The sequence below is a fragment of the Barbus barbus genome (assembly GCF_936440315.1).
Source record: "Barbus barbus genome assembly, chromosome: 13".
NCBI lineage: Eukaryota > Metazoa > Chordata > Actinopteri > Cypriniformes > Cyprinidae > Barbus > Barbus barbus.
Window position 1 is genome coordinate 9,019,892 of NC_136741.1, and position 26,449 is coordinate 9,046,340.

The 26,449-nt window shown below is 37.7% G+C and overlaps 1 protein-coding gene across 2 annotated transcripts in view; it reads right to left on the reverse strand.

Moving 5' to 3' along the window:
* Positions 1-474: 474 nt before the first annotated feature.
* The window catches only part of LOC306878681 (arf-GAP with GTPase, ANK repeat and PH domain-containing protein 1), a 206,450-nt gene continuing 180,475 nt past the window's right edge, over positions 475-26,449 (reverse strand). Inside the window, exons 15-18 of one of the 2 annotated variants that reach the window (XM_079431163.1) lie at positions 25,364-25,454; positions 24,922-25,144; positions 4,507-4,762; positions 475-3,591 (exon numbers count right to left, since the gene is read on the reverse strand). In XM_079431163.1, coding sequence (XP_079287289.1) covers positions 3,385-3,591; positions 4,507-4,762; positions 24,922-25,144; positions 25,364-25,454 — 777 coding nt within the window. In that variant the 3' untranslated portion in view covers positions 475-3,384. The remainder of the gene's footprint in view (positions 3,592-4,506; positions 4,763-24,921; positions 25,145-25,363; positions 25,455-26,449) is intronic. The other variant, XM_079431162.1, reaches the window with a different exon arrangement.

Below are 26,449 nucleotides of genomic sequence, written 5' to 3' on the forward strand. Positions count from 1 at the left end.
TTAATGAAGTCTCTTATGCATTTATTTGATCAAAAATACAGCAAAAGAGTAATATTGAAAATATCATATTTTCTATTTTAAAATGTAATTTATTTGTGATAGAAAGTTGAATTTTCAGCATCATTACTCGTCTTCAGTGAAATCATTCTAATATGCTGAATATTAGTGAAGAACTGATACTGTGTAAATACAAATATATAAATGTAACTTTATTTCCTTGTTACACGTTACGTATACTTACTGTAGTATTAGCACAATATTGTGCATGATCACATGCAATAACCCTAAAGCAAACCCTAATCTCAAACCTAACCCAATGTAAGTACACGTTGTTAATATTATTCAGTACTTAAATGTATAATTACACTGTAACAAGAACACCTTCAAATAAAGTGTAACCAATAATAAATAAATGTAATTTGGTACATCTCACAATAAATAGAATACAAAATAAAAGGGTAAAAATCAAAAAGAGAACATTATTAAGAAGCTTTTTATTGAAAAGAGACACATACAGTATAAGACTCTGCATCAGGTATAATTTTTCAACACAGTACTGTACAGCTGACACAAACTCAATATAATAACAATAATAATTAGAAATACAACACCGATAATTCGAATCAGAATGATAGTTGTTATACCGATGGACTGAATAAAGGAACAAATGCAAAACCCAAGTAGTGTGAGAGAGCTCCTCCCCTTTCAGATTAGCATATTCATAAATAATTAAATGGGTTTCTTGGGTTTGAACGTGACATGGAGACTGTCATTGAAATGAGGTAACAAACACAAACAAAAACAAGGTTTTTCTCAATCTTTACAACTATTTACACAAAGCGACGACTGGCGAATGGAAACGGAAATAAAACTGAGGATATGTTCAAGCAATTTGGAAGGTACTGATAAAGCCCCCTTTAAGTCTGCATTATTTGCTTGCAAGGGGTGACGTGATGCTTTGGTTGCCGTTACGGTATTGGCTTTTTTTGTTTATTTTGCTCATTCGTGCTTTCTTTATTCAGTTACAGATGGACAGATGATCCAAAAAGACGTTTTACCCAAGGAGAAGAATTACAAAAGAAGCAGATAGGAGGACGGACAAAAAAAAAAAAGAAGAAATGTTCACAAGTTGATAAAAAGTATTTTTTCATATTAAAATGGCAGACTCTTTAGCGTCACCTGTCAGGGTACAGTCATTTTTATGAAGACGAAGACATTTACACAAGGAAGAGAACATTTACATCCATTCATGCAAAAAGATCAAAAACAAAAGCTGTTTTTCCACGGAAAGGATTCAGAGTGGACATTATATTGTGGGTTCTTCACAACTAGTGATCTGTGTTCTGTAGTGCATTTAGTCATAAATAATGGTTATTGTGGTAAAGCCTCTAAAGGCCTGCTACGTTATATATACAAGGCGAAAACTGCACCCTTATGAGCTGAAAATCAACATCAATACTCTCTCTTAGTTTCTATTCTCACGTCCTTCACTAAAGCTTTTCAACTCTCACCGCTTTCCTTCGAAAGCTCAGAAAAACTAGTTAAGATTCTCTACACAGTCCCAAATGTCTATCAACTATATTTGTATTGTATTGCGGAAGATACATTCTACAACACAGATCTCCCATCTTCAACCCTAAGCCAAGTACCTTCACATTTCTACTACCTAGTGAAGAGTAAAATCAATGGGAGCTGAGATTAAATGATCAAAGCCCATCAAATCATATTATGGAATAAGTCAATATCAAAGCCTTCATGGGATCTCCTGTAATGATATATATACGTCCTGAGACGGAGTCTTACATCGGCTTTACGTCTCTCAATAACAACGGCAGCTCAGACTGCTGTGGTGACGTCCAAAACGCGGTGAAAAACTATTACTCATGTTGTCTACCTGGCTGAATTTAGACTTCGTATTGCTTTAATACTCCTTGACACACGATAAAGGAAGACGACAAAGGCTAGGAAAACTAAGCTATGAAGAATGATTCAGAGAAAGAGTGAACTCGACTCAAAACAGGCACACTTGCAACTTCAGACCGCATTGAAACAAGAAGGGGGTGAGATAAAAATATATAATGATGCCTTTTGTCAGGGGGAGAGTTTTCTTGAAATGCTTTTTTTATATAGTCCACTACTTACAGAGAAAATAGAATGTGTGAGAGAGAAGGAAGAAGAGTATGTACAGACCCAGAGAGCCCTTCTCTTCTTTGAGATACAAGAGGTTCAGGACTCTGCAGTTAAGTGTGTGAACAGCAACGGATGAAGATGACCTGAGAGAGGAACGTCACTATATGAAAGCAACGGCCACCATAAGCAGACTTCAGTCTTTGCACGACAAAAAGTCTTGCATTTGCCTGATATCCTGTGGAGATTTTAATGATGAACACTTGAGGTCAGACTGAGCTTCAGCCCTGCACTTCTGAATTATTTCACTTCTGAAAAATGGTTCATCTGAATCAATGTCTGCACACTTCACTGTGAGCTGAAGTAAAGAGTGAGCTGATGGATGGGCGACATATAAGGTTAGATTAATGTGTTTAAAGATAAAAAAATCTGCTAAATAAAAGCGCAATTCCCTTTTACTTCTGAGAAACGTACATCTTAAAACACTTGTTTTTAAGAATCTTCCATTGGTCCGGTAATGAGCACTTAGACAAATGCTACTCAACAATGTTAAACAAAAACAGTTTAAAAGACCATGTCAGATACAAACTTAGGACTCAATATTAGGGTGTTTTCCAAAAATTGGCATTTCAACCTTTCACATTCCTTTAAAAAAAGACATAATGGACATACTGATGTAAAAGAGTAAGAACAGATGCAAAGAATGAGATCAGACAGAAGTGAGATGGAAGTCCAGACACACATGGCGACCAAGTGAAGTTCTCTGGTTCTTCCGGCGTAAAAGTATCCCATGCTGCCCCATCATTTCCTGTCTTGCTTTGTCATCTATTAGAGACAGGGAGCAAATGCTGACACCTGCTCACCAGTTACCAAACCCACACTCTATTCTCCCATCATGCACTTGGTAGCTTAAACTGTAGCTTAAAAAGTCCGGGATTTTTAAAATTTTTGTTCCACAATGCAGCGAGACATTAGATGTGGGACACTCTCCCAAAAACAAAAAAAGATGGATGACACATGATTGGCCAAGCCTTGCCATGACAACTTTTTCAACCAGTGGAATTGTAAAGTCAGGCAAACACAGTAGCTCTGCTCATGCTTCTTCATCGTCATCATCAGCGTCGGGGTCTTTCCCTTGAGTCTGGTATAGTCTCATGATTCTGATGTAGTGGTGGAGCTGTACATATGAAGGTGTGTGTAGGGAGGGAGGAGGAGTGCTGACCAGAATATATGTTCATGTGTATGTGAGTGTACTTCTCATATAACTGCACTGTTCATGCTGCTGCAGCTGTTATTGCGGTTATTGTTCCTGCGTGACAGGTTTGGGGTGGCCATGAGCGGGTAACGCTCGTCAGGACACCCGTACTGCAGGAGGACGTCCATACACTCCTGACTGTTAGCCTGCCTTGCGTATGCCAATGCCGTACTGCCGTGAGCATCCCGTGCCATGACATCAACGCCGTACTACAAAGAGAGAGAACATACTATTATTATGATCCTAAGAACAGAAAACGACATTTAAATAATGAAAATTAGAGTAAATGAGGGAAAGTCAGCTGTCAGCTGCCATGTGTTATACCTGCGCCTCGGCATATGCGTCATTAAAATTATTTTTATTCATATTATAAAAATATTGTTTTAATATTACATTAACATTTTAATAAGGTCCCTTATCTCAACATTTTGCTTTGAGAATTACAATAATAAGTTACTCCCTAAAAAATAACCAATTGATTACCTTTTCTCATCTGGGCTGGGCCTGCTTGTATGTTTTTAATATAAAAAAACTTATATAACTTAACTTAATTATATTCATATTATAACTTAACATATTTTTGGCATATGTAAAAGCCCTTTCACACCAAAAGTGAAATGAATAAGCTTCAGGCTGAAGGAAATATAAATTCAATTATTAGCATATTTAATTACTAAAGGTTTGCGTCATATTCTGTGTTTGCATTTAAGCTTTTATTCATTTTGAGGAATACTGTTTTTGTGCAAGTGAGATGAGTATATGCAAGTTCATATTTAGTGTAGAACTACAGTAACTACTGTATTTACACATTGCACACAACGCCTCTGCACTTACTGCAGATTTTTCTCAACATGGGGACAGGAGAGCTGTTGGCGTTAATTATTTGAAAAAGTAACTACAGTAAAAGATATTTTACTGTAAATGAAAAAGTAATGCATTACTTTAGTTTACTAGTTACTTTAAAAAATAAGTAATCTGATTATGTAACTCAAGTTACTTGTAATGCGTTATCCCCAACACTGGATAGACATATAAATATAAAAAAAAATGATCTACATCAGTCTGATACAATATCAGAAAATGATATTGAAAAAGTGTGTTAAAAAAAAAAGTGTAGCTCATACCCATATGAGCAGTTGTGTGATCACAACATTCCCCTTGCGGCAGGCCAGGTGTAGGGCTGTCCGGCCATCACCTTCCCCACAGGTTTCGTTGACCTCATCTCTGGAGCCGTGGGCCAGCAGTATGACCACGAAGCGTAAGTCTTCCTCCGCCGTGGCCCGCAGTAACTGCTGTCCCAAAGTCAGCTCTGTGCATGTCAGCGATGCCAAAAACAACTTCTGCTCATATTTGGCTCTGATCCAGCGCTCACGTTCCTCTCTGAAAACACACACACACACACACACACAGAAACCAGATTTAGGCTCAGGATTGAATTAATGCTGGGCTGTCAACACATGGTTCACACCGGTGGCATGTTTTGATCTGGCTCTCATTCCAACTGACATTTAAAATTTGATGGGATTCCTGTACAGCTTTTTGATTTCGTTCCCAGTCCTGCGCCAAACATTTACTAGCTCTCACATCTCTATTACACACAGCAGAATCTAGACCTTAATACATAGAAAAAATACTATACTGAGCAGAACAGAAAAAATATAACCACAGGAGACATTCTGAATGGTTGCTGTCTATGTGTGTAAATTTATGTCTCACTTCATGGACTGTAAAGGTCGCAATACACTCACATCAAAGATCTTTTTTGGTCCTCGCTTAGGAGTAGGGATGAGCAATATGTTAAAAAATACGATAAATCTTTATCTCTTTCTTAAGTTTAAAGGCAGATTTTGGTCCTAAGTGAAAGTTGTAGATACCAGAACATTAATTGTGGTTTTAAACTACTCTTTCTGGTCAGAACATCACAAACACTTCACGTTCTTGAATTCTTTACACTTTTGCTGTCATTTTTCCTTAACAAAATAAATATCGTAATAGAAAAATGTATTTCTTATTTTCTGCATGTTTTAATAAATGAAAAATCATGAAACAGGTTTGCGTCGCCTGACTTTGATGATGCGTATCTTCAGCACAGTTTGCAGTGCAGGCTGCAATATTAATACTACATTCTGTGTCTCTTAGAAATGCAGTTTTGACAGTAGCTTGAATTGACTGTAGTAGTAGCTTGAGTTAAGATGCAGATGCAAATTTAATACAATGGCAATTTGTATATTGAACAGCCTTCTGATTGTATTGCTGCACACAGTGTTTCTCCTGTTTGTCAGCGCTGTTTCATCTGGCTTTAAACTAGTTTAAATCAGAGACATTTGTAATATAATCGGCCGGTTTTTGGCACGGTTAAAAAGTTTTGTTCCACTTTTATCACATCAACATTATATCAAACATTTATCGAACTCTTGTTATCGTTTTATCGAGGAAAGTATATTGCGATAATTAATTGCTATCATTTTATCGCTCAGTCCTACTTAAAGGTAAAAAAAAAAGTTCAAAATACCTGAGAAGTGGCATACTGTTAGCAAACATCCTGATGCCGTCCATTCTACTGGGAATGGCAATTAGATTAATATGTAAATATGTGGTTTGTGCTTTCATCTAACAAAACATATGTATAAGTAAACATCTACAAAAATGACAACGGTGAGAAAACAGCAGTTAAGAAAGCACTTTACAGTATCAAACATGAAGAAACAGTGTTAGCGTGGCTTTCAATTAGAACTACAACTTAAGTTTTTACTATAAAGCAGCTCTCCAGGGTATTCCTATTTTACATATTACCGCAAAACTTGTGGACAGAACTTGTGTAAAGTTTCAAACTCCCGAAATGAAAACAGAGAGGAAGCAAGTGATACACAGAAGTGGCATAAAAGTGTAAGAACGCAAGTGTATGTTTGACAGGGTTACCGCGAACAGGAGAGGGTCATCAGCAATCGTTGGATCGTTTACAGCATCCCCTCCTCAAACTGTGCTATGATAGCACTTGATCTCTGTTAATCCCCGCAGAGTAAACAGCCTTTCTCAGACAACTCGGGATTAGTTCAGCTTCAGCTACTATCTCTGAGGGGCAGAGGGAGTTCTGATACCCCTGAGGAGGGGAAGGGAGTTGGGCAGAGGATATTGAGCTGTTCCCTAAAACACAGCTGCCCCTCAGGGAGTCCAAACCCATGAGACCAAAGAACAGACATCCAACCGTCACAATTCCTCCTCAAAAGGAGCATCTGGACAGGAACAAAGTGGACAGCCGATGATCACAGACGTAAAGACAAAAATCTATCTTAAACACCAATGGAGTCGATTCTATTTTCAGGTTTTGATGAACAGACCTTGCAATAGACATTTAATTTGATATAAATAAAAACTAATTGTGATGGAGAAGTATAGACTAGGACTTGTGGATGTTTTATCATCTGAATGATCAGCACAATTCCAGGAAAAGATGCACTAATGTACGATGGACTGTACTTCTATGCCTCACAACAGTTTAAAATTTCTCTCAAATATAATGAACAGTAGACATGGAGATTGGTGGCACAAATTTGTTGAAAAAAATGTGTTTGCTAGTGATAGACCTTTTTTTTTTTTTAAATTGTCCAAAATTTTAAAATTTCACAATACTAAATATCGTGTAAATAAGGCTTAGGGTTAAAAAGTTTTCATGCAAATTTAGTGTATGTTTTAAATAAAACTTGTGTATACCTATTAATTTTTTCATGAGCATTATATTGTCCAGTGGCCTTTAAAAAAAAAAAAGAAGTCAAGTGGTTGTCAGCCAGGGGGTCTGATAACTTCCAGGGAGGCCCCAAAATGTCTTACAATTATTTCAAATTATCAAATTGATTTAAATGTAGTTATATTAACATAATCTTATTTAAAAGGCCAAAAAGAGACGAGGGAGGCCCCAAAATGTCTTACAATTATTCCAAATGATCAAAATGATTTAAAAGTAGTTATATTAACAATCCTATTTAAAATGCCAAAAAGAGACAAACGAAAAATGATGTACAACATAACTGACATTATTATTATTATTGAAAGTATTAAAATTATTAATAGAAGTACCAGAGATGTATATCAGCTCACAAATATAGTCTTGCACATAGGCTACCGGGAGATATAGGAGACCATTGCACTAGTGTGTAAATCAAATCTATTATTGCAAGTGCATTAAAAACCACCAATTACTTTTAATAAACAAAAAATTTAAATAATGAAATATATCTCAAATATCATGCTTAAAGTGATAATAAATGAACTCAACTGTGTCTCAAAGGGTTAAATTCAGACACCCTGATTACAAATTAGCCATGTATGGATGTCAGGGGCCAGAGTGCAGAGGAGATAACATTTTATCAGAGAGGCAGATGGATAAAAATGGATAAAAATAGGTAATCAATAGCCCAGGGGATCGATGGTTTAGTGACATCCTTCTTAATCAAAGCAGCAAAGCCATGCTGATGGACCTGAACCCCCCACAGCACACTCAAAGATTTTCTGTCTAAGGTCACAGCTAGCCTCACGCCTCACAGACATAAGTGCACACACACACAAACATGGCACACATGGGAGAGAGGCAAGTAGCAATCACCTGTTGATGTCAAACTAAAGTCAGACATTTGACTATAAGCATAACGTCTGGTTCACTTTGCTTTACTTTGACACTGAAGATAAAACATTTAAAACTTTTGACCTGTAGTGTATATCAAAGTCCATGGTTGAGAATGGTGTCAAACAGAACAGGGGAAAATGCAATGAAATGCAATTCATCCAGACCAATTATATAGCACAAATATACAGAAATATCAGCATTGATCATTTGAACACAGGAGGGATGAAAGAGCAGGAAGGAGAGAAAGGGAAGAGAGAAGTCCGGAGGAGTAGAGAAAAGCTGCTGCTTCTGTGGGAAAGTTGAAGCATTTTATTAACTGTGTGTGTTTTGAGAGGGGGGTCTAGCAGCACGGAATGTTCCGGGTGCTGCTGGTCAGCCCAGGGTGAGTGAGAGGGCTGGCACGAGGGCCACGGACCACAGCCCCCACACAAAGCATCCTGGGAGCCGTGGAGGAGGGAGATAGAGGAGGGGAAAACAGAGAGGAAGAGGCTCGGCAGGGTCTCCCCACTGCCCCTCTGTGTCTAGAGGAAATGTGGAGCACTTCACTGCCCTCTGAAACGCATGCCTTCCCCAGTTAGCAGCGTTGCTAAGGGCCAATCCCGGCTGGCTAATGGAAAAAGATAACCTCTTAAAATGTCTGTTAAATACAAAAACAGTGCTCAAAAATGTTATATATAAAAAGTAGTTGTGGTGAGTGGGGCGGGGCCGAGAGCCGTGGGAACGGAGCGAGGCCGGTGGAGTTAATGATAATGAGCGACACCTGCGACACTCACCGGTCTCGAGTCCCACGGAGGAGCTCCGGAAGGATAAAAGGAGGAGTGACGACAGTGGAAGACGAGAGAGGACCAGGCCTGGATATTATTTTGTGTTTTGTGTGCGGCAGTCGTCCGTGAGGGGCTGCCGCTGTACTTTTACATTTGTTTATTTTTGTTATTAAATCGTTAAATGTTTGCCGGTTCCCGCCTCCTTCTTCCCGACCTACGAACGTTGTTACATTGGTGCCGAAACCCGGGAGGAAGGAGGGACACGCTGTCAGAGAGCCCTCGCTGCTGAGGGGGATCGCGGTGCTGAGGAGATCGGGCAGCAGGGAGTAGCGGGGACGGCCGCTGGCTGCCCGAGGCGACGGTGGTGCTGGAGCGATGTAACAACGTTCGTAGGTCGGGAAGAAGGAGGCGGGAACCGGCAAACATTTAACGATTTAATAACAAAAATAAACAAATGTAAAAGTACAGCGGCAGCCCCTCACGGACGACTGCCGCACACAAAACACAAAATAATATCCAGGCCTGGTCCTCTCTCGTCTTCCACTGTCGTCACTCCTCCTTTTATCCTTCCGGAGCTCCTCCGTGGGACTCGAGACCGGTGAGTGTCGCAGGTGTCGCTCATTATCATTAACTCCACCGGCCTCGCTCCGTTCCCACGGCTCTCGGCCCCGCCCCACTCACCACAGTAGTACTATCAAACGATTAATCGCATCCAAAATAAAAGTTTTTGTTCACATAATATATGTGTGTGTACGGTGTACATTTATTGTCTATATAAATACACACACATACATGTTAATATTAAGAAAAATATGTTATGTTTATATATTAAATATATTTATCTGTAATATAAATATATACATGTAAATATTTTCTAAATATATACTGTATGTGTGTATATTTATATATACATAATAAATATACACAGTACACCCACATATATTATGTAAACAAAAACGTTTATTTTGGATGCGATGAATCGTTTGACAGCACTAACAAAAAGAAATCTAGCTAAAAGCTTTTGTGGGGCTGTTTTGGGTTAACAAATGTGTTTAGATTTGAATTACTGTTCAATCTATAGACCTTGAGGAAGACTGTTTGATTGTCTCTCTAAACGTGCACGAACACACTTGTGCTCACATCAATGGAGTGTGAATGGGCAACAAAAGGCATCAAAAACGGTTCAGAAGTCATGGTGACAAGTGTAAAGGGAGAGGATGGGCGGTACGATTGAACCTCTCGGAAAAGACACACACACACACACACACACACACACACACACAAACAGGAGAAAATAGGTCACCTGCTGCCTCCTATTCTTGTCTTAAAGCCCACCCTACCACTTTAATTCACACACACACACACACACACACACACAAAAAACCTGTACAAAAATAACTACGTTGTCTTTGTATGTCAAATTCACAAAGTCAAGCAACTGTAAAGTCAAGCATACAAGTATCTGTATGATGACAAGATAATCAAATACAAATGTGAAAAATAAAAGAGCAAATGATACCCAGGGGTCAGAACGGGAGCTGCTTACCACCTGGTGTCAGTAGGAAAGGGTAATCAGGACACACACACACACACACACACACACACACAATCATTATTACCTCATCTGAATCTTGGGGAATTTGTCCTTACATAGGAAGACGGCTAATTGAATTAATTAGCAACTCTGTTCCATGACCGTGTATCACTCTGTGTGGGAATACTGGGGAGAAAATGCTGTTAGCAGACGGCAGGTTTCAGCAGGAGTTTAATTAAAAATTACTGGCCATGCACGTTAGATCCAAAATGGTTACCTGTAATAAGACAACAAGTCTGAACCTAATGTAAAGTTTTGTTTGCAGAAAAATGACTGTGACAACTACGGTTTCTTGGTCAGTAATAAATAACACTGTCTACGATAAAGGAATCTCTAAAGTTAGTTTAAAATACATGTGCAAAGTTTCTACAGATGTACTCTTTGTATTCATATAGGTTTCATATGGCTTCAAAAAACTAAATTTAATCTTAATGACTAAATATGTAATGCAGTGTGACCATTAAACCAAAAGCAATAACATATTTTCTTTCCACCTTCAATACCTGCAGTGTAAGTGTACTTTTCTTTATCATTATTATAAAAAAAATTAAAAAAATAAACATTTTTATAAATATCATGAATTATTTATTTATTTAGGGTGGTAGTACCATATCACATTTTACTTGTCAAAAAAGGTCACATTATCTGATATTTAAAAAAAACTACAAACTACTCAAGAATACCATCCTTTTAATAAGCTTTCATCCATTTTTCTTTATTATGATATCAGAACAGTAAGTCCATCATTCAAATTTTTGACACTATGAGCACCAAAAATATAAAGAATTTTAATTCAAAAATTAAAAACATGTTTATCACAAAAGAGGTGTATTCAAGCCATTGTACGTATGAATCGAATGTTTAATGCATTCAGATTTAATTAATAGATAGATTAATAGATAGTTATTTTTAAAAAAGTACATTGTGTGATTGACTATAATACAGTAAAACCATAAAACATTTATGTGGGATTTGCTTTAAAACATGTAAGAAATCTTTTGAATCTTTGTCATTTTAATTTGTAATGAAGGTGGTTTCATTATAGTAACAGTAACTGTGGAAACTGTTATTTTGATGCAAACTACAATTACTGTGTTTGTAAAGCTGTGTTCATGGCAAACATCTGTTTGCGTGACAGCTTCATTAAAATGTGCTGCATTGCTGTTTTGGGACATTTACCTGAGGGGAAGGCAGGGGGTTAGACAGTAGCTTCATCGCTGCTGGAATGCAACAGGCCGGGTTACAGGGGAATTATCGGGAGTCTACATCAATCCCTTGTCAGGATGGTTTCTTGTTTGTGAGTGTGTATGTGCTTTGTGCTCTCCCTGGACGATCACTTTATGGGCTTGTGTTTACCCACTTGCCAGCGCTTCCTGTCCAGCTCAAAGCCAGCGGCTGTTTACCCAACACTGACAGGCGTCCGCTAATGCAGCCGCCCGTGACAGGACAGCCCTCCAGCTGCCACTGGCCCCAGAGATCCCCACCCCAAACACACACACACACCTCTGAACTTCTGTGAGAGTTCAGAAAGACCACATATCGGATGCTAACTACCTTGTGTGAGTGAGATCAGATCACCGATTTCAGGTTGTACGGAGTAAAACAAAAGAAAGAGAAATTCATAGTGAGGAGATCGACGCTGATGCTCTTTTCTTTCAGGCTAATTATACCACTAATTCAGCTCATTAGTGCCCTACTGACTCACAGGTAATGAACTCTGACAGGCTAAATCTGTCAAACAGACAGCGGTGCACATTTACCTGCGCATGCGCAGACGCAAACATGCACGCTCATTCATCTCAGTGTGTTAACCCTTATTTAAAGACTAAAGACGCATATGCCTACCTTAAATCTTTACATGTCTCAAATGCATATCTTGTGACCAATCAGTGATCAGATTTACTTTACTGCATGTAGAAGTCTGCATGATAAAAATGTTCTAAAATGAGTGTGTAAAGGTTGTTCCAAAGTTTTCAATATGTTGGTTGCTCTGACAGTTTTTCAACATGGATGGCAAAGTTTAAACTCTTGTTTTGGTGCATAAATATGTCATGCACTATGTTGCAGGTTCTCTGATCTTTCTCTTATTGTACTCTTGAAGGTGAAAAACTCCTGTGTTTTCCTCACTTGTTTTAATCAACAACATATAATTATTTAACAAATTAATTCAGTGGATTATACTGGAATTTGTGAAAGGGCTTTCACAAAAAGTGAAAGGGTCTCACATCAAAGCAAATGGACCACCAACTAAAAAAACGGGCTGCCAATGATTCTCAAACTCACTATTTTCTGCAAAACATACAAAACTTTGCAAAAACTAAACATCACTGACAGACAGCATTCATGGGGTGAACAAGGCCACAAAGAGACAATTTTACTCTAAGAGAAGCTCTGTTCCTAACCCCCCCCCCCCCCCCCCCCCCCCTTTTTCTAACAAGGAAAAAACAAGGGCCTGAAATCAATTATCCTCTCCAGCCTAGTCGTTAGCTGCCCTTGGATAGACACAGATAATTAAGCTCAGCGCTTCTTTTAATATTATGGCCACTTAGCGATTCTGATTCTGACTGAGCTCTGGCCTGCGCTACACTCAAATCAGTCCCACTGGAGGCAATGGGCCACACTCATATGAGGTTCCATTAACTGGATCAGAACGCTTCAGTGGCAGCATGCAAATGGGGGCCAAAGGGCAAAGAGAGAAAAGCGTGCGTGAGATAGAAAGAGACTAAAAAGAAATGTGCTAAGCATCAGTAAAACAGCACAGGGCTTAATCTTTGAGTATCTGTACTCAATATGCTCCCACAAGCTCCATCTATGACGGAAAAGAAAGGAAAGGAACTAGTTGTGACGCAGGCTAGATTCAAAGCCAAATTTCCTGCACAAGAACAAAGTCTTCGACTAACTGTCATACTTGTCAATCTTTCATATTAACAGATTTAACACTTCAAAATTAAGTATTTAAACAAAAAATTATGAAACATGACATTTATTCATAGCTTTTACTGTCCTAAATAAAATACCCATGAAAACGCCACACTGACAGAGCAAGGGAGAGGGAGAGAAAAAGCCACGCAAATATATACACATTATTTATTCTGTATTAAATTGGATGAAAAGGTAGATGATGTGATGATTCATGCATTAAATGCCCTCTTGGTTCATATTATCAGTCCTCATAATATGCTGCGCTCTGATTGGTTCTTGTCAGCCAGTTTAATGTCAATAGTAAATTGGAAAGCTTGTTAACCTAGTTGGGACATGATTATGGGCAATGGTAGGCAGTCATGTAAAAAATAATGTCTATTAGCCTAATCTAATCAAGAAGTCCTTTTACAGATGAATTAGAACAGGGCAGCCAATTATTTGAAACATTTGCGCAGCGCTTTCTGTCAGTGAAAGAGAAAAAGGCAAGGAGAGACAGCGACACCGAGAGCTGTTTTAACATACAGGCCATGAGTTGGCTCATATCACCAGTCTTCTCGGAGGGAAGAGGTCAGAGGCTGACCATCACAGGATCAGCTAGTTAATGCTGAAGAAATGGACCTCCGTGAATGCCTGACGGCACTGACAGGATAACGCTGGTGAAAGGAAGAAAAGTAATTGACAGAAACAAGGATTTGTTTCATTTTTCAAATCTGAAATGTGATTTTTCTTCTTTCCTTCCCCACAAAGAGAAAGTTCAGCGAGTAAGCGGTTCATGGGACATTAATAGCACATCGCTCTCCGTCTACGTCTGGATTTGAGGAAGAATGAAACCCAGCAGGTCTCCCCAACTCACCCCCCTCATCCTAGTCCCCAGGGCCCAATCTGATCTCAGTTTTGGGGACGCACACCTGCACCCCGGCCCAGATTAAAAGCCGGGTCTAATTTGAAATCTGTTAGCTCTGCCCTTTCAGAGACCGATATCTGGCAATAAAGAGGCTCTTTTTTAGCCACTTACTGCTGAATTATTATAGGCCAGGCATTGCTCATGACGACGCATATGGCTACGGGAGTCAGGCAGTGTGTGGAGCTCAATATCTCAGCTGTCTGATGGAGGTAAGACCCCTCTAGAACAGACGACACTCATGTAGAACACAAAGTCTTCACTCAAAGTCCTTTTTATAATGATATCTATTGTGTAATAGAGGTGTCTCAATATACCGTTATTGATGAAAACCATGATATTTAAAATGACATCATGTTAATACTACACATATATAATAATACCATAAAAAGTCCCACATAGCAGGTGGCAATACTGCACCAGAATGCTGGTTGACACCAGTCATAAAATAGATGACAACACATTGTGTAGCTACTACTGCCGCGCAATATCATGTCAGAGGAGATGACAGACATAAGCAAGAAACTCTATGCACACCCGGAAAAAGTTAGCTAACGATTCTTGGAGTTTTTGGTTTCCGTAAAAAAAGACAAGGTGCAGATCAATAATATGTGCAAACAGGGCACTAGCACCAACCTGTTCCCCCACCTTCATCATCCTGTAGATTTCACCATGGTTGAGAAAGTAAGTTTCCATCACCTTGGTTCCCTCGACAAAAGGACAATGTTTTTTTTTTTCCATTGGCTTTTTTGGATTATTGCAAAAATAAGCTGTGTGACCAACAAAAGTTTACAAATCTTACACATTTGGTTCATTATGATCTTAATGGTTCCAGTTTTATGCATTTTGAAGCTTAAAAGGATAGTTCACCCAAAAATAAAAATTCTGTCATTAATTACCCTCATGTTGTTCCAAACCCGCAAGACCTTTGTTCATCTTTGGAACACAAATTAAGATATTTTTGATGCATTCCGAGAGCTCTCTGACCCTCCCATAGACAGCAAGTGTCCTTACATGATCAAGGCTCAGAAACGTAGCAAGGAGATCGTTATAATAATCCATGTGACATCAGTGGTTCAACCGTAACTTTACGAAGCTATGAGAATAATTTTTGTGCGCAAAGAAAATAAAAATAATGACTTTACTCCTCCGCATTACCCCGGCACAATTTTGGAGAGAATCACATACATAAACAACGTATGCTGTTCTGTGTCAGCAGCACCATACGCGGATACGCTTTTGACGTTGTTTACGCTTTGATCTGAACGCAAACAATGTATTCGCGTACATACATTTCATATGTTGTTTATGTATGTGATACTCTCCAAAATGGTGCTACAGGGTGACACGGAGGAGACAAATTGTTGAATTAAGTTGTTATTTTTGTTTTCTTTGTGCACAAAAAGTATTCTCATAGCTTCGTAAAGTTACGGTTGAACCACTGATGTCACATGGATTATTTTACCGATCTCCTTGTTACGTTTCTGAGCTTTGATCGTGTAAGAATCCTTGCTGTCTATGGAAGGCCAGAGAGCTCTCGGAATGCATCAAAAATTTCTTAATTTGTGTTCTGAAGACGAACGAAGGTCTAACAGGTTTGGAATGGCATGAGGGTGAGTAATTAATGACAGAATATTTTTCTATTTTTGGGTGAAGCATTCCTTCAAATACAGTACACTTGCCAAAACGCATGACTTTAATGTCACCACCATTAAGCTTTTGACAACTCTTTCAATGTTTACCTTAAAAAAATATATCTTGCGTCAAATTCTGAGTTAGAATAGTTTGCAAGAGTGCGATTATAAACACAATAGGGATATAAATATGGACTAGTGAGTAGTTGAGTTTACCTGTTTAGTGTATTGGCATTTAATGTCCCTGACAAAACTAGTCCCATTTAGCTACTTGTTAGCAACTGCCTTTTTCAAGACTGATGTATAATATGTTGTAGAATAAAATGTGAAAATATCCTGAGCTTGCGTTAACCACATACCTTATTTAATCCACTGAACCAAAAAGTCATTCAAAACACCCTACCGACTTCAGGAAGATGAAACAAGAGGTGCTAAAATTCTAGCTTGTTTGCAGGTTTTGGCATACACAAATACATCATCCCTGAAGCACTCTCTTATTATCATAATTTCTTTTGGACTCAATAATCATGCAGTGAAATATAGTGATATCGCAAAAGCCCTACTGTGTAAAAAAGTTTTGCGCCATTAAACTCAGATAACATGGGAAAACATGTATATCGCTAACATTCACTTGGAACAAAGGGGTGTGTGAAACACATACAAAATGCATGTATTTTACACTTTAAGATATTCATGCTTGGTGACAGGCTGTGAAACGTCAGAGTGTTGCTGAGGGTTGGCAGTGTGAGATGCCAGCGAGCGCCACCCTCCCAATAAGTCACCACAAGGCGCAATTAGCAGAACTGTCACTCCTACTCTGCCTGGGCCACTAATACAGACCGGCATGGAGTGTGTGAGGCAGGGGAGTGGGGGCTCTGGTGTCCAAGGCAGCACCACACTAATTAAAAAAATGAGACTGCAACATGGCCTAGCTGCCACCAAAGAGCACTCATGCCAAAACCTGAAGCCTACAAGAGAGTGTGCGTCAATGTGTGTGTGGTCAAACAGTCCCAAAAATAAGCCCATAGCGGTGTCTTTGAGTGACCTCATAGACTTTTAAAGACAGTGGAGGTGTGAATTTATCATAGGCAGTAAAAGGGTAATGGGTATGTTTAGAGATTCTCTCGGGCTCTATCATACATAACGGCCAAGCAGCCCATGAGGCAACAGGAAGAAACTTTCCCTTTGCAAAGTAATAAACGATTAAATACAAAAAACAAGTTTTTATGGCTAAATAATCATTGATTTTTTAAAACTGATTTATCTAGTTCTTAAAAGCTACATTTTTTTTATAGATTAGCAGAAATTTGCCCTATTAAGCAATAAGAACATAAAATATTTTTTTTTGTCATTTTGGGATGCACCGGTATTAACACTGAGGATGAAAATGATAGGCGATAACTGTTATGCTACATCAAACAACAGATAAATAGTAGGGATGTGCGCTACGACTAATTTGACTGTAGTTTAAACGGAAGTTTCGTATCCGAATAGTCTAAAAGCTAGAAACCCCCCAAAAAATGGCAAAAGAAAAAAACTGTGCGTGTCTCTATATAACAGACTTAAAATACTTAATCTTTGAATCACGCTGTTAAATCCCTCAATGAATTCTGCTACAAATAGGTCACGATTATGCCGTATGCTTGCCTCGCGTTATCATCATTTCATTTTAGGCGGTCGTTAAACAGAAAAAAAGGAAGAGCGTACACTCAACATAAACCAGTGCATAGCTTATTTATTCAGATCGGCTGGAGCAATGCAGATATGGAAAATCAATCAATAGACTGACAGAATTCTTCATTTTCATGTAACGATAGCCAACATATTAAAACACATTAAAACAAAAGTCAAAAACAATAGGAAATTTTATCAAGGAATAGGGTCCCACTTTATATTATTTCCCTAATACCTGTGTACTTACATAGTAACTAGATGTGTACGTAGTATGTAACCACAGTGTAAGTACACACTGGTACATAGTATCAACAATTCTAATGTTTGTGTAACTACGCATATGTAACAACTCCCTGAATGGTATGTGTAAGTACAAATGTGTAACAGGATATTAGTAGCAACACTTTTTGGTAATAAAAGTACAAATGTGTAACAGGACTAACAGCACTTTTTGGTAAAGAAAGTGTTACACTTTATATTAAGAAGACAATTCCTATGGATTTACCATGTCAGGGCTCCAGACAAAAAAATCGAGTAAGGAGCCATTGGCTCCTATAAAAGAAAAACTTAGGCGCCAAATTATTTTTTTAGGTGCCACAGAATAAAAGTGGTTTATTTTATTATTATCATTTTATTTTTCCCCCCTATTTTAACATTTCAATCATTTTGTCATGTGTTTGTCTTATCTTTTCTAGGCTTTATCAGCATTTTAATCCATCTTGTAGATGATCAGGTCAACCGAGGGACCAAGGTTCACTTAAAGTGTGAATTAAATGTCTTTTACAACTTGAAATATACAGTCACAAAGAATTGTTCGTTACACAGAATCTATACCAATATCATGGACCATAAGCATCACTTGGCAACTGAGTGCAGTGCATCCTATAAATGTTGTCACGTCTTTCACACATTCAGTCTGTTTTTCTTCATTAGTAAAATGCAATTTTATAGGAGGAGTTGAATCATGTACAACAGAATAAGTAAAAATATTAATATGCAACAGTGCATGAATATAGCAAAACGCTCCTCTTTATAGTTATTTTTCTAGCTGACTGATGAGTTTATGGACACTGAGTGGTTATTCTGAGGTAAATGTATTACAATGCAATGTTTACAAGCTTTATACATTTCCTCAGTTTGAAACAATGAGCTTTTACATAAAACATTTCAGTAAGTTGTACTATAGGCTTTCTTATTGCCTACCTTTTGATCATGTTCATTTCATACTATAGTAGTAAATCGAAATATATAATGGGTTCACTTGCTGCTTTAACTGAGGCGCTAAAGAGATCGCGCCTGAGCATTAAGTGCGATACTCTCCGCTCGCGCGATCCGGACGCATACACGGACCGTGTGGACGCGGGGTACTGGTGTTTATATTACCGAAAGTGTGCGCTTGTGGTCCGCATTAAAGAACACCCAAACCGCATCATTTGAATTTCGTAGCATTTTAAAGCTGATCCTTTGATTATTAAAAAGTAAGACAGCACAAAGCTTTTTGCGATTACTGGATGGCAAGTGCGCTTCAAATAACAGGAAGTCCATGCATTAACAGAACACAGCATATAGACTAAGATCTCGATAAGAAGATCGACCGGACAAGTGTAAATGCATCTGGTTGTTGAAACCACATATGGTAATTTTACTCCTCCCATAATATTAAAATAATAGACGTGTGAGAGCGTTTTATAGGCTATATGGCATGTTAGTCAGATATGACAGCGCAATGCAACAAGCATCACCGCGGATGAGTAGCGGAGTATTTCTTCAGCAAGAGACGCGCAAACTGAATGAACCTGAAAGTAAGTCGCAGACGCTCAACACACAATCTTCTTCATTAAAAGTAGCGAGACTAGCCTATCTTTCCAGTGCTGATGCCGCGCGCTCTCTTGATATTGAAATTAGCTGATAATTAATAAAATTATCCGTTGCTTTCATTGACGTGAACTCCGTTATATTTGCATATGAAGCGGGAATTGAAGAACGGATTTATATCCGTTTTGCGAAGACACATTTATGTGGCCAAGTGTAAATGGGGAAACGTTTTAACAAATCATATAGATATCCGATCAGAGAAAATGCATGAAGTGAGCAGGTGTAAACAGGCCCTTTCAGGTCTCTCTCACTGCGTTCAGCAGACTGTGTGGGGCAGAGACGAGGACTGTTTTAAACTCTTTTCAGTAAAACTTTGATGCGCATGGTCTTATGTAAGTTTAATACGTGAACATAACAAAAGATGTGAGCGCAAAACAATCGGGAAAAAAGTACTTTCATGCAAATTATATATAGTCGCCAGTGGCGACCTCAGCAAAAACTTCACTCGCAAATTAATATTTTTGGTCGCAAATGCGACCATTTTAGTCGCAGTTTGGAGCCCTGCATGTAATTACTCTGATGTTATACAGAAGCGGCCAGTAAGTTAGGCTTTACAAATAAATTGTGGTTGGTGTCCAGCATGTTACACTTTATATTAAGTGGACAGTTCCTGAGGAGTTACCATGCAAGTACACTGGTATTACTGTGGTGCACCAACTCGAGATCCAACTCCTACCACTTTATATATCCCTAAACCTACCCGTTTCCACCCCCTGGATCAAATTGTTCCAATTACTCTTATACATACTGTTGTTACAAAATGTATTTATATAATTCCTGTTACACAAGTACTTAGTGAAATGAAAAAATGCCATATACCATTTTGAGGGTTGTTACATGTGTGTAGTTAAAGAAATATTACAGCTGTTGATACTATGTACCAATGTGTACTTACACTGCGGTTACATACTACGTACACATCTAGTCACTATGCAAGTACACAGAAATTAGGGTCGCCGCAACTGACATGAAGAAAACGCATGCGAGGTCTGAGGTAAAAATGTAGTTTCTGCCCAGACAGGCTTTACAAAAATTTATATATTTAAATATTTTGATATGTATTCTTTTTCAAAAGTTTTAACTTGTTATTTAAAATGTTTTAAATGTAACGTTAAAATTACGGTAATTTGAATGATAAAATCATTATGGGTTTGTTTTTTCTGTTGTGTAATTGACTATTGTTTTCAGTGTCGACTAGTAGGAGCTGTACCGTTAGTTGTACTAGTCAACTAGTCCCACACATCCATAATAAATAGCCAACTTTAAAATTTTAAAATTTTAAACAAATTAAAAATAAAACACTAAAAAATGTAATCAACTGTTGTAAATGCTACAATCGGTTTTAGGGATCAGGATCAATCCATTTCAAGTGGTCCAATGAAGCTTGCTTGACCATTTTTAATTTTACTCATTTGGTTTTGCAATACATAGAGCTAATTATCTTTTTTTTTTTTAAATTTAATTTTTTTTGACTTACTAAAGATTAGGTGCGTGTTAATAGGGGGATATTAGATAATAATAGGGGGAATTAGCATACACACAAACAAGAAAAATCTATATCGACAGATATGATAAACAATATGGCATCAGTATATTGTGCATAGTCAGATTCTTTGTTTAGCCAAACTAAAGATTTGCAGCTACTTTCTTCCTGTCAGCCATGTAATGCTTTCAACCTCTAAAAAAAAAAGTCTCTCACCTTGCTTTTTTCCCCCTGTGTGAATGGCCCCTAAAGGCCTTTCCACATTGAGCGCGAAAAAGCGAAACGAATTTCGGCCGCGATGACACGCTGGAATAAAACAACAGCTTCCTATGGATGCTTCCACACAGACCGCGAACATTCGCGCACCGAAAATGCAAATGTTTTTTTTCCGTCCAGTCTGACGAATCTTTTCAGTTTCGCAAAGCGAAAACACGGGCCGTCCAATAAGGTTTGAGTTAGGATCACGTGACCGGAGCAGCTGCTGTTGCAAAAAGGGGGAGAATGGTTGCGCTGTTTCGATAACCAGTGTAAACAAACAACGAAGAAGAGTATCTGGCGTAGAACCAAACTTTGTTTATTACAATTTATTTACTTTTTTACTTTTACTTTTAGTCATTTAGCAGACGCTTTTATCCAAAGCGACTTACAAATAATAAAAAGTAACTAAAACTCTAAAAGTCAAAACTCTGTAAATACTATATACACACACATTTAAGAAAATAAAGAAATTAAATAAAATTGACAAATGCATACAACAACATTTCAATACTAAACACTTAAATAATTATTAATTAATATTATATAATTATAATTTAGATGTTAAATCCATATACGCGTTATATATCTGAGGAAAAATACATCGTTGGTCGGCGCCACCTAGAGTGCAGCCATGAATTAGCAGAAGGCGAACATTCGTTTCGCGCTCGGTGTGAAAGCAACATTCGCGGGCTATTCGCCTCGCTTTTTCGCATCGCGCTCAGTGTGGAAAGGCCTTAAGAATGGCATTTTTCTACCATTATTTTTGACAATTTTGACAACACTGAGATAACATGCTAGTGTTCTGTTTACAAATATATAACTGTATCCTTTAAGGGTGGGGTTTTGAAAATAAGGGCGTGTTCAAACCAGTAAATGATTAAGAATGGCTAACATACAGCACCTTTAATTCAACTCTTGACATTCTCTCAAAAGACAATTAACAAAGAGTGTGCTGGAAGAAGAAGCAGAGGTTGTCGAGGCTAAATGCTAAACAAAACTGTATAGACATCTTGGTCAAGAAGAAAAAGAGGAAAAGAGAGAGGGTAACAACAGCCTCTAATTTCTCTTGTCAGATTCAGGTGGGTTGTCTGAGTGTGATCAGTCCCAAACATAATTCCAGCCTGCGGAATGAGGGATGATACATGCGGAGACAGAGGTGTGGAAGACAGCGTCTCTCTACATCCTTACCTCCAGCTCACACCCCCCAAACAGACCCCTAATTGAAAGACGAGAGTAGCCCAGACCTTGACAGGCGGGAGGTCAGTCTAATTGCTGCTGGCCATATTTAACATTAAGATAATCAGCCCATTAATTACCCTTTGGATCATTAAATCAGTCGCTTGCAAAATGAAATTTCGAGCTCTATTACTCACTTGAGAGACCACGAGGGAGGGTTTTCATTTATCAGCCTCCAATCCTGGATGCAGAGCACACACACCAATGCCCGAGCTGTTCACCAGGACACAAGCTCGCTGAATATCAGCATTTAGCGACAAGACAACACTTCAGAGTCTCAGTGCTGAGACAGGCTAATCGAGAAGACCATGAATTTCATAAGCATCGGATACAAATCATGTCGAAAACTCAATATTTTCAGAGATGTAAAGAGAATATGCATTAGATTATATTCTTATATTCTATGGCTACATGTGCTCTTACCAAATCAGATTGAAGCCAGTTGGATGGTTATAAGCCATATCAATTTAACTGCCAAGTTAAAGATGGGAAGACAGCAAATTACACGCACTGACAAAGTCACATGCATGCACGATCACAGGGTGTACAGCGTAGTCTTTAAAATTCAAGTCTAATTCTATATGATTCTCAGTGATTTCAAGTTTTTTTTAATGTATTTTATTGGGCTGAAACAGTTTCCCAATCAGGCCTCTTGATCCCCTAGAGTTTCATGAGGGAACTGCAGGGGCTTAATAAGAATCTGACAGAAATTGAATATTTAAAAACAACAGTAAATAATAATACTTTTTATAATAATAATAATAATGACAAATAAATAATTTTTAGGCAGCATTGATCAAAAATGTAAAATAACATCTTAATTTTCAGCAGCCATTAGTATTGGTCACATGATTGTTTAGAAATCATTCTAATAGGTTGATTTGGTCCTCAAAAAACATTTCTTATCAATAGCTTTTATCAATAGTTTTGTTATCGACAAAGAGAATATTTGTAAAAAAATGTTGAGAAATTTGCTGTTTCCAGCCTGATCCATCTAATAAGCTTTTTACCGATACAAAGGTATGTGCAAATGATGCCATCACTAAAATAAATGTATTGTTTTGTTGTATCGCAAAAAAATTGCCCTTGAGCCGCTACCATACATGATTTCATGTACTGCACAAATTACATAGGCTAGTAGCCTATCTGTTCCTCATCTCTTTGAAACAAAACAAACCCCATTTCTCGAAAAAATTTCTCCAAACTAATTTTTTTGGCGACATTTTAAGTAATGTAAAATGTCATGGTACTTTGTTATTGTCATGTGACACAACATTTATTTGCGTTAAAGCCCCTTTTCTTGACAAAAAGTGTTTCCAAACAAATGTTTGCGACATTTGAAGTAACAAGGTAAAATTTATGCACTAAAGTTAAACGGAAAAAGATTGTGCCGACACTGACATTAAATTTTAATTTTTTTTTATCTTGTATCTTCACTGCTTAGCTTATAAATGCATTACACATCAACTATTAATGTCACTAAGTAAAAGCCAGTTCCAGTCAAAAACATGAAGGAATCAAACTGAATTCCACTTCGTCTATTTCAGCACTAGAGTATTGCGGATGAGTAGAGAGATGACTGCAGGACTGTGTCCAGTGACTGAGGTTAATTGAGATAATATTGACCCTCTCTGTAATCTCCTCTTCCCACTCAGGGGGCCACATGGCTTCACATACATAAATAAACAGCTACATGAGGAACTATAATCGCATTAGCACATCGACAACGGGCGGCAGAAAATGGCGGATCCATATTGAAAGATTTTCGGAGAGGAGGGGAGTAATTAAAAGGTGCTTCAGGTGACTAATGAGGCCGGCGTGGAATGGGAAGTCGATATTTTGGCGGCCAGCAGTCAGCACTAATTTGTTATGATGGCTGGTGGGACTAAAGCCTCTCTGCCGATAATTACGCTGCTAAAGATGGAGGAGCAAGGAAAAGGAAAAATCTGATTTTAGGTTTTTACACAGAACTCCACACACATATGCCATAAGGCGGATTGAAAAAGATGGCAAATATCAACAGTTGGACTGTTAATGTCATGGAAAAGAGTGTTTTCTCCAGGGTACCTTTTATTTTAAAATTCTATACTTTTCCAGAATTTTCTGTAGATTCTTATGGTTGATACACTTTCACACGTTCACTGACTGCATTTTTTATATTTTTATATATAGTTTTAAAATAATAGTCAAATTTATTCAGAATTAAATTATTTATTATTTTCAGCATTATATACAATATATACAGTAGCACAGACGCAGTGCAAACACACTGTCACATGTTCACTGCATACACTGGTATTCTAGAAGTGATAACATGCTTACATGATGAGAAGAAATCTAACACGCTTTATAACCTGCGTATATGATAACTGCTTGAAACTGTAATTGTGGTTTGATGATGCATGATCACTAAACAGCAAAAAAAAATCTTGGTGGTACTCACTCCTCTATGCTAATGTTTTTTAAAAGTAAAAATCACAACCTTGTTTGAAGTGCAAATAATGACAGAAATGATAGAATGCAATGATTTTGAGAAAAGCTCAAACAGATAAAAGAGGAAATTATGTAAATGTGTACCTGGTGGCATCAGGAGCAGGCTTTAGGCGTCCTTGAGCATTGGCTTCCCACACACTGTTTGCCAACTCATTGCCGATGGCTGACATGACCTTGATGAGCTCTAGAGGCCACTCGTCCAGGTCCAAAGAGCGGACACGAGACAGGTGAGTACCCAGGTTGCGATGAATGCCTGAACATTCTATACAGATCAAAGCCCCCAGGTTCAGACTGGCCCAATCAGGGTCTAAAAAAGCCAGATAAACAGAGACAGAAACAAAGAAACTATCTTTTAGTTTATATACAGCATAACCACATACATATGGCATATATAACCCTATTTTTTCAGATGGAATGATAGAGATGATCATTCTGGGAGTTCCAATATATATAGATCAGTACATCATTAAATCATAATGTACATAACAAAAGGTACATGCAGATCTCAGTTTATAACAAAACTCACTCTGGGCTTCACAATCCACACAGCGCGTGTTTCCTCTCATGTTCCTGACAGACTGCAGAGCGATGGCTTCTGATTGGCTGCTCAGACGAGACTGTGGGCACATTCACGCAAGTTAAAGTTTATTTGAATGGTAATGACTTATAAAGCATATTATGAAGCATCATTAGACAATTCCTACACAGCAACATTTCACCCTGCATTTCATGCTGAAATGAGATTCAAAAGCAGGGAAAGAAGGGGAACTAAAAAAAACAGAACAGAGGCACTCGGTAGAAGGTCCAGGGAAATGCAATTTGCCCTGGCCTGAGGCATAAACACACAGTGAGTTGAGAGTTAAGACTAGCTGTGAAGCAGGAATGTAATACTGCAAAAGGGTAATATTAGTTGCAAGAATGAAATGAAAAGAAGAAATGTGTGCAAGAATGTATGTATGATATACATACTGTTTAGTCATATGTTTATGATATACATATATTTAGTCATACAACAAGGTGGTGCAACATTTGAATGATATTTTGTGCATGATACAACATCAGCACTTTGATAAAGGATGTCAGCAAATAAGGAGGAGATCCATGTAAAAGTTTAGAGAGGGAAAAAAATATACATTATTTTCATCATTAGAATTATTTTTACTTGAATTTTTTTTTGTTTTGGTTTACTCATAAGGTTAACTATAATATATATTCATAATAATATATATATAATAATAATATAATAATTATATATATATATATATATATATATATATATATATATATATATATATATGGACTGCGTTGCAATATTTATTGTAAAAAGTGTTAAATTAATTTTTGTCTTTAATATTGTGTTGGATCACATTACTTTGGAAAACAAACATTTTTCTTTTATCAACAAGAAATGTATCAGTTAAAAAAAATAAAAATAAATAAAGATGAAAGATTACATCAAACCACATAATTTTTGGGTTTCTTTTTTTTTTTTTTAAGCATTTTATTCTTATAAATTCTTCTTGCCCTGATGACCTTTTTTACTTTATACTCCCCCATCCCTGCATAGAAGAGGTGTATTTTTTTTTCCGTGACGTGGCCAAGTATGGAGAAA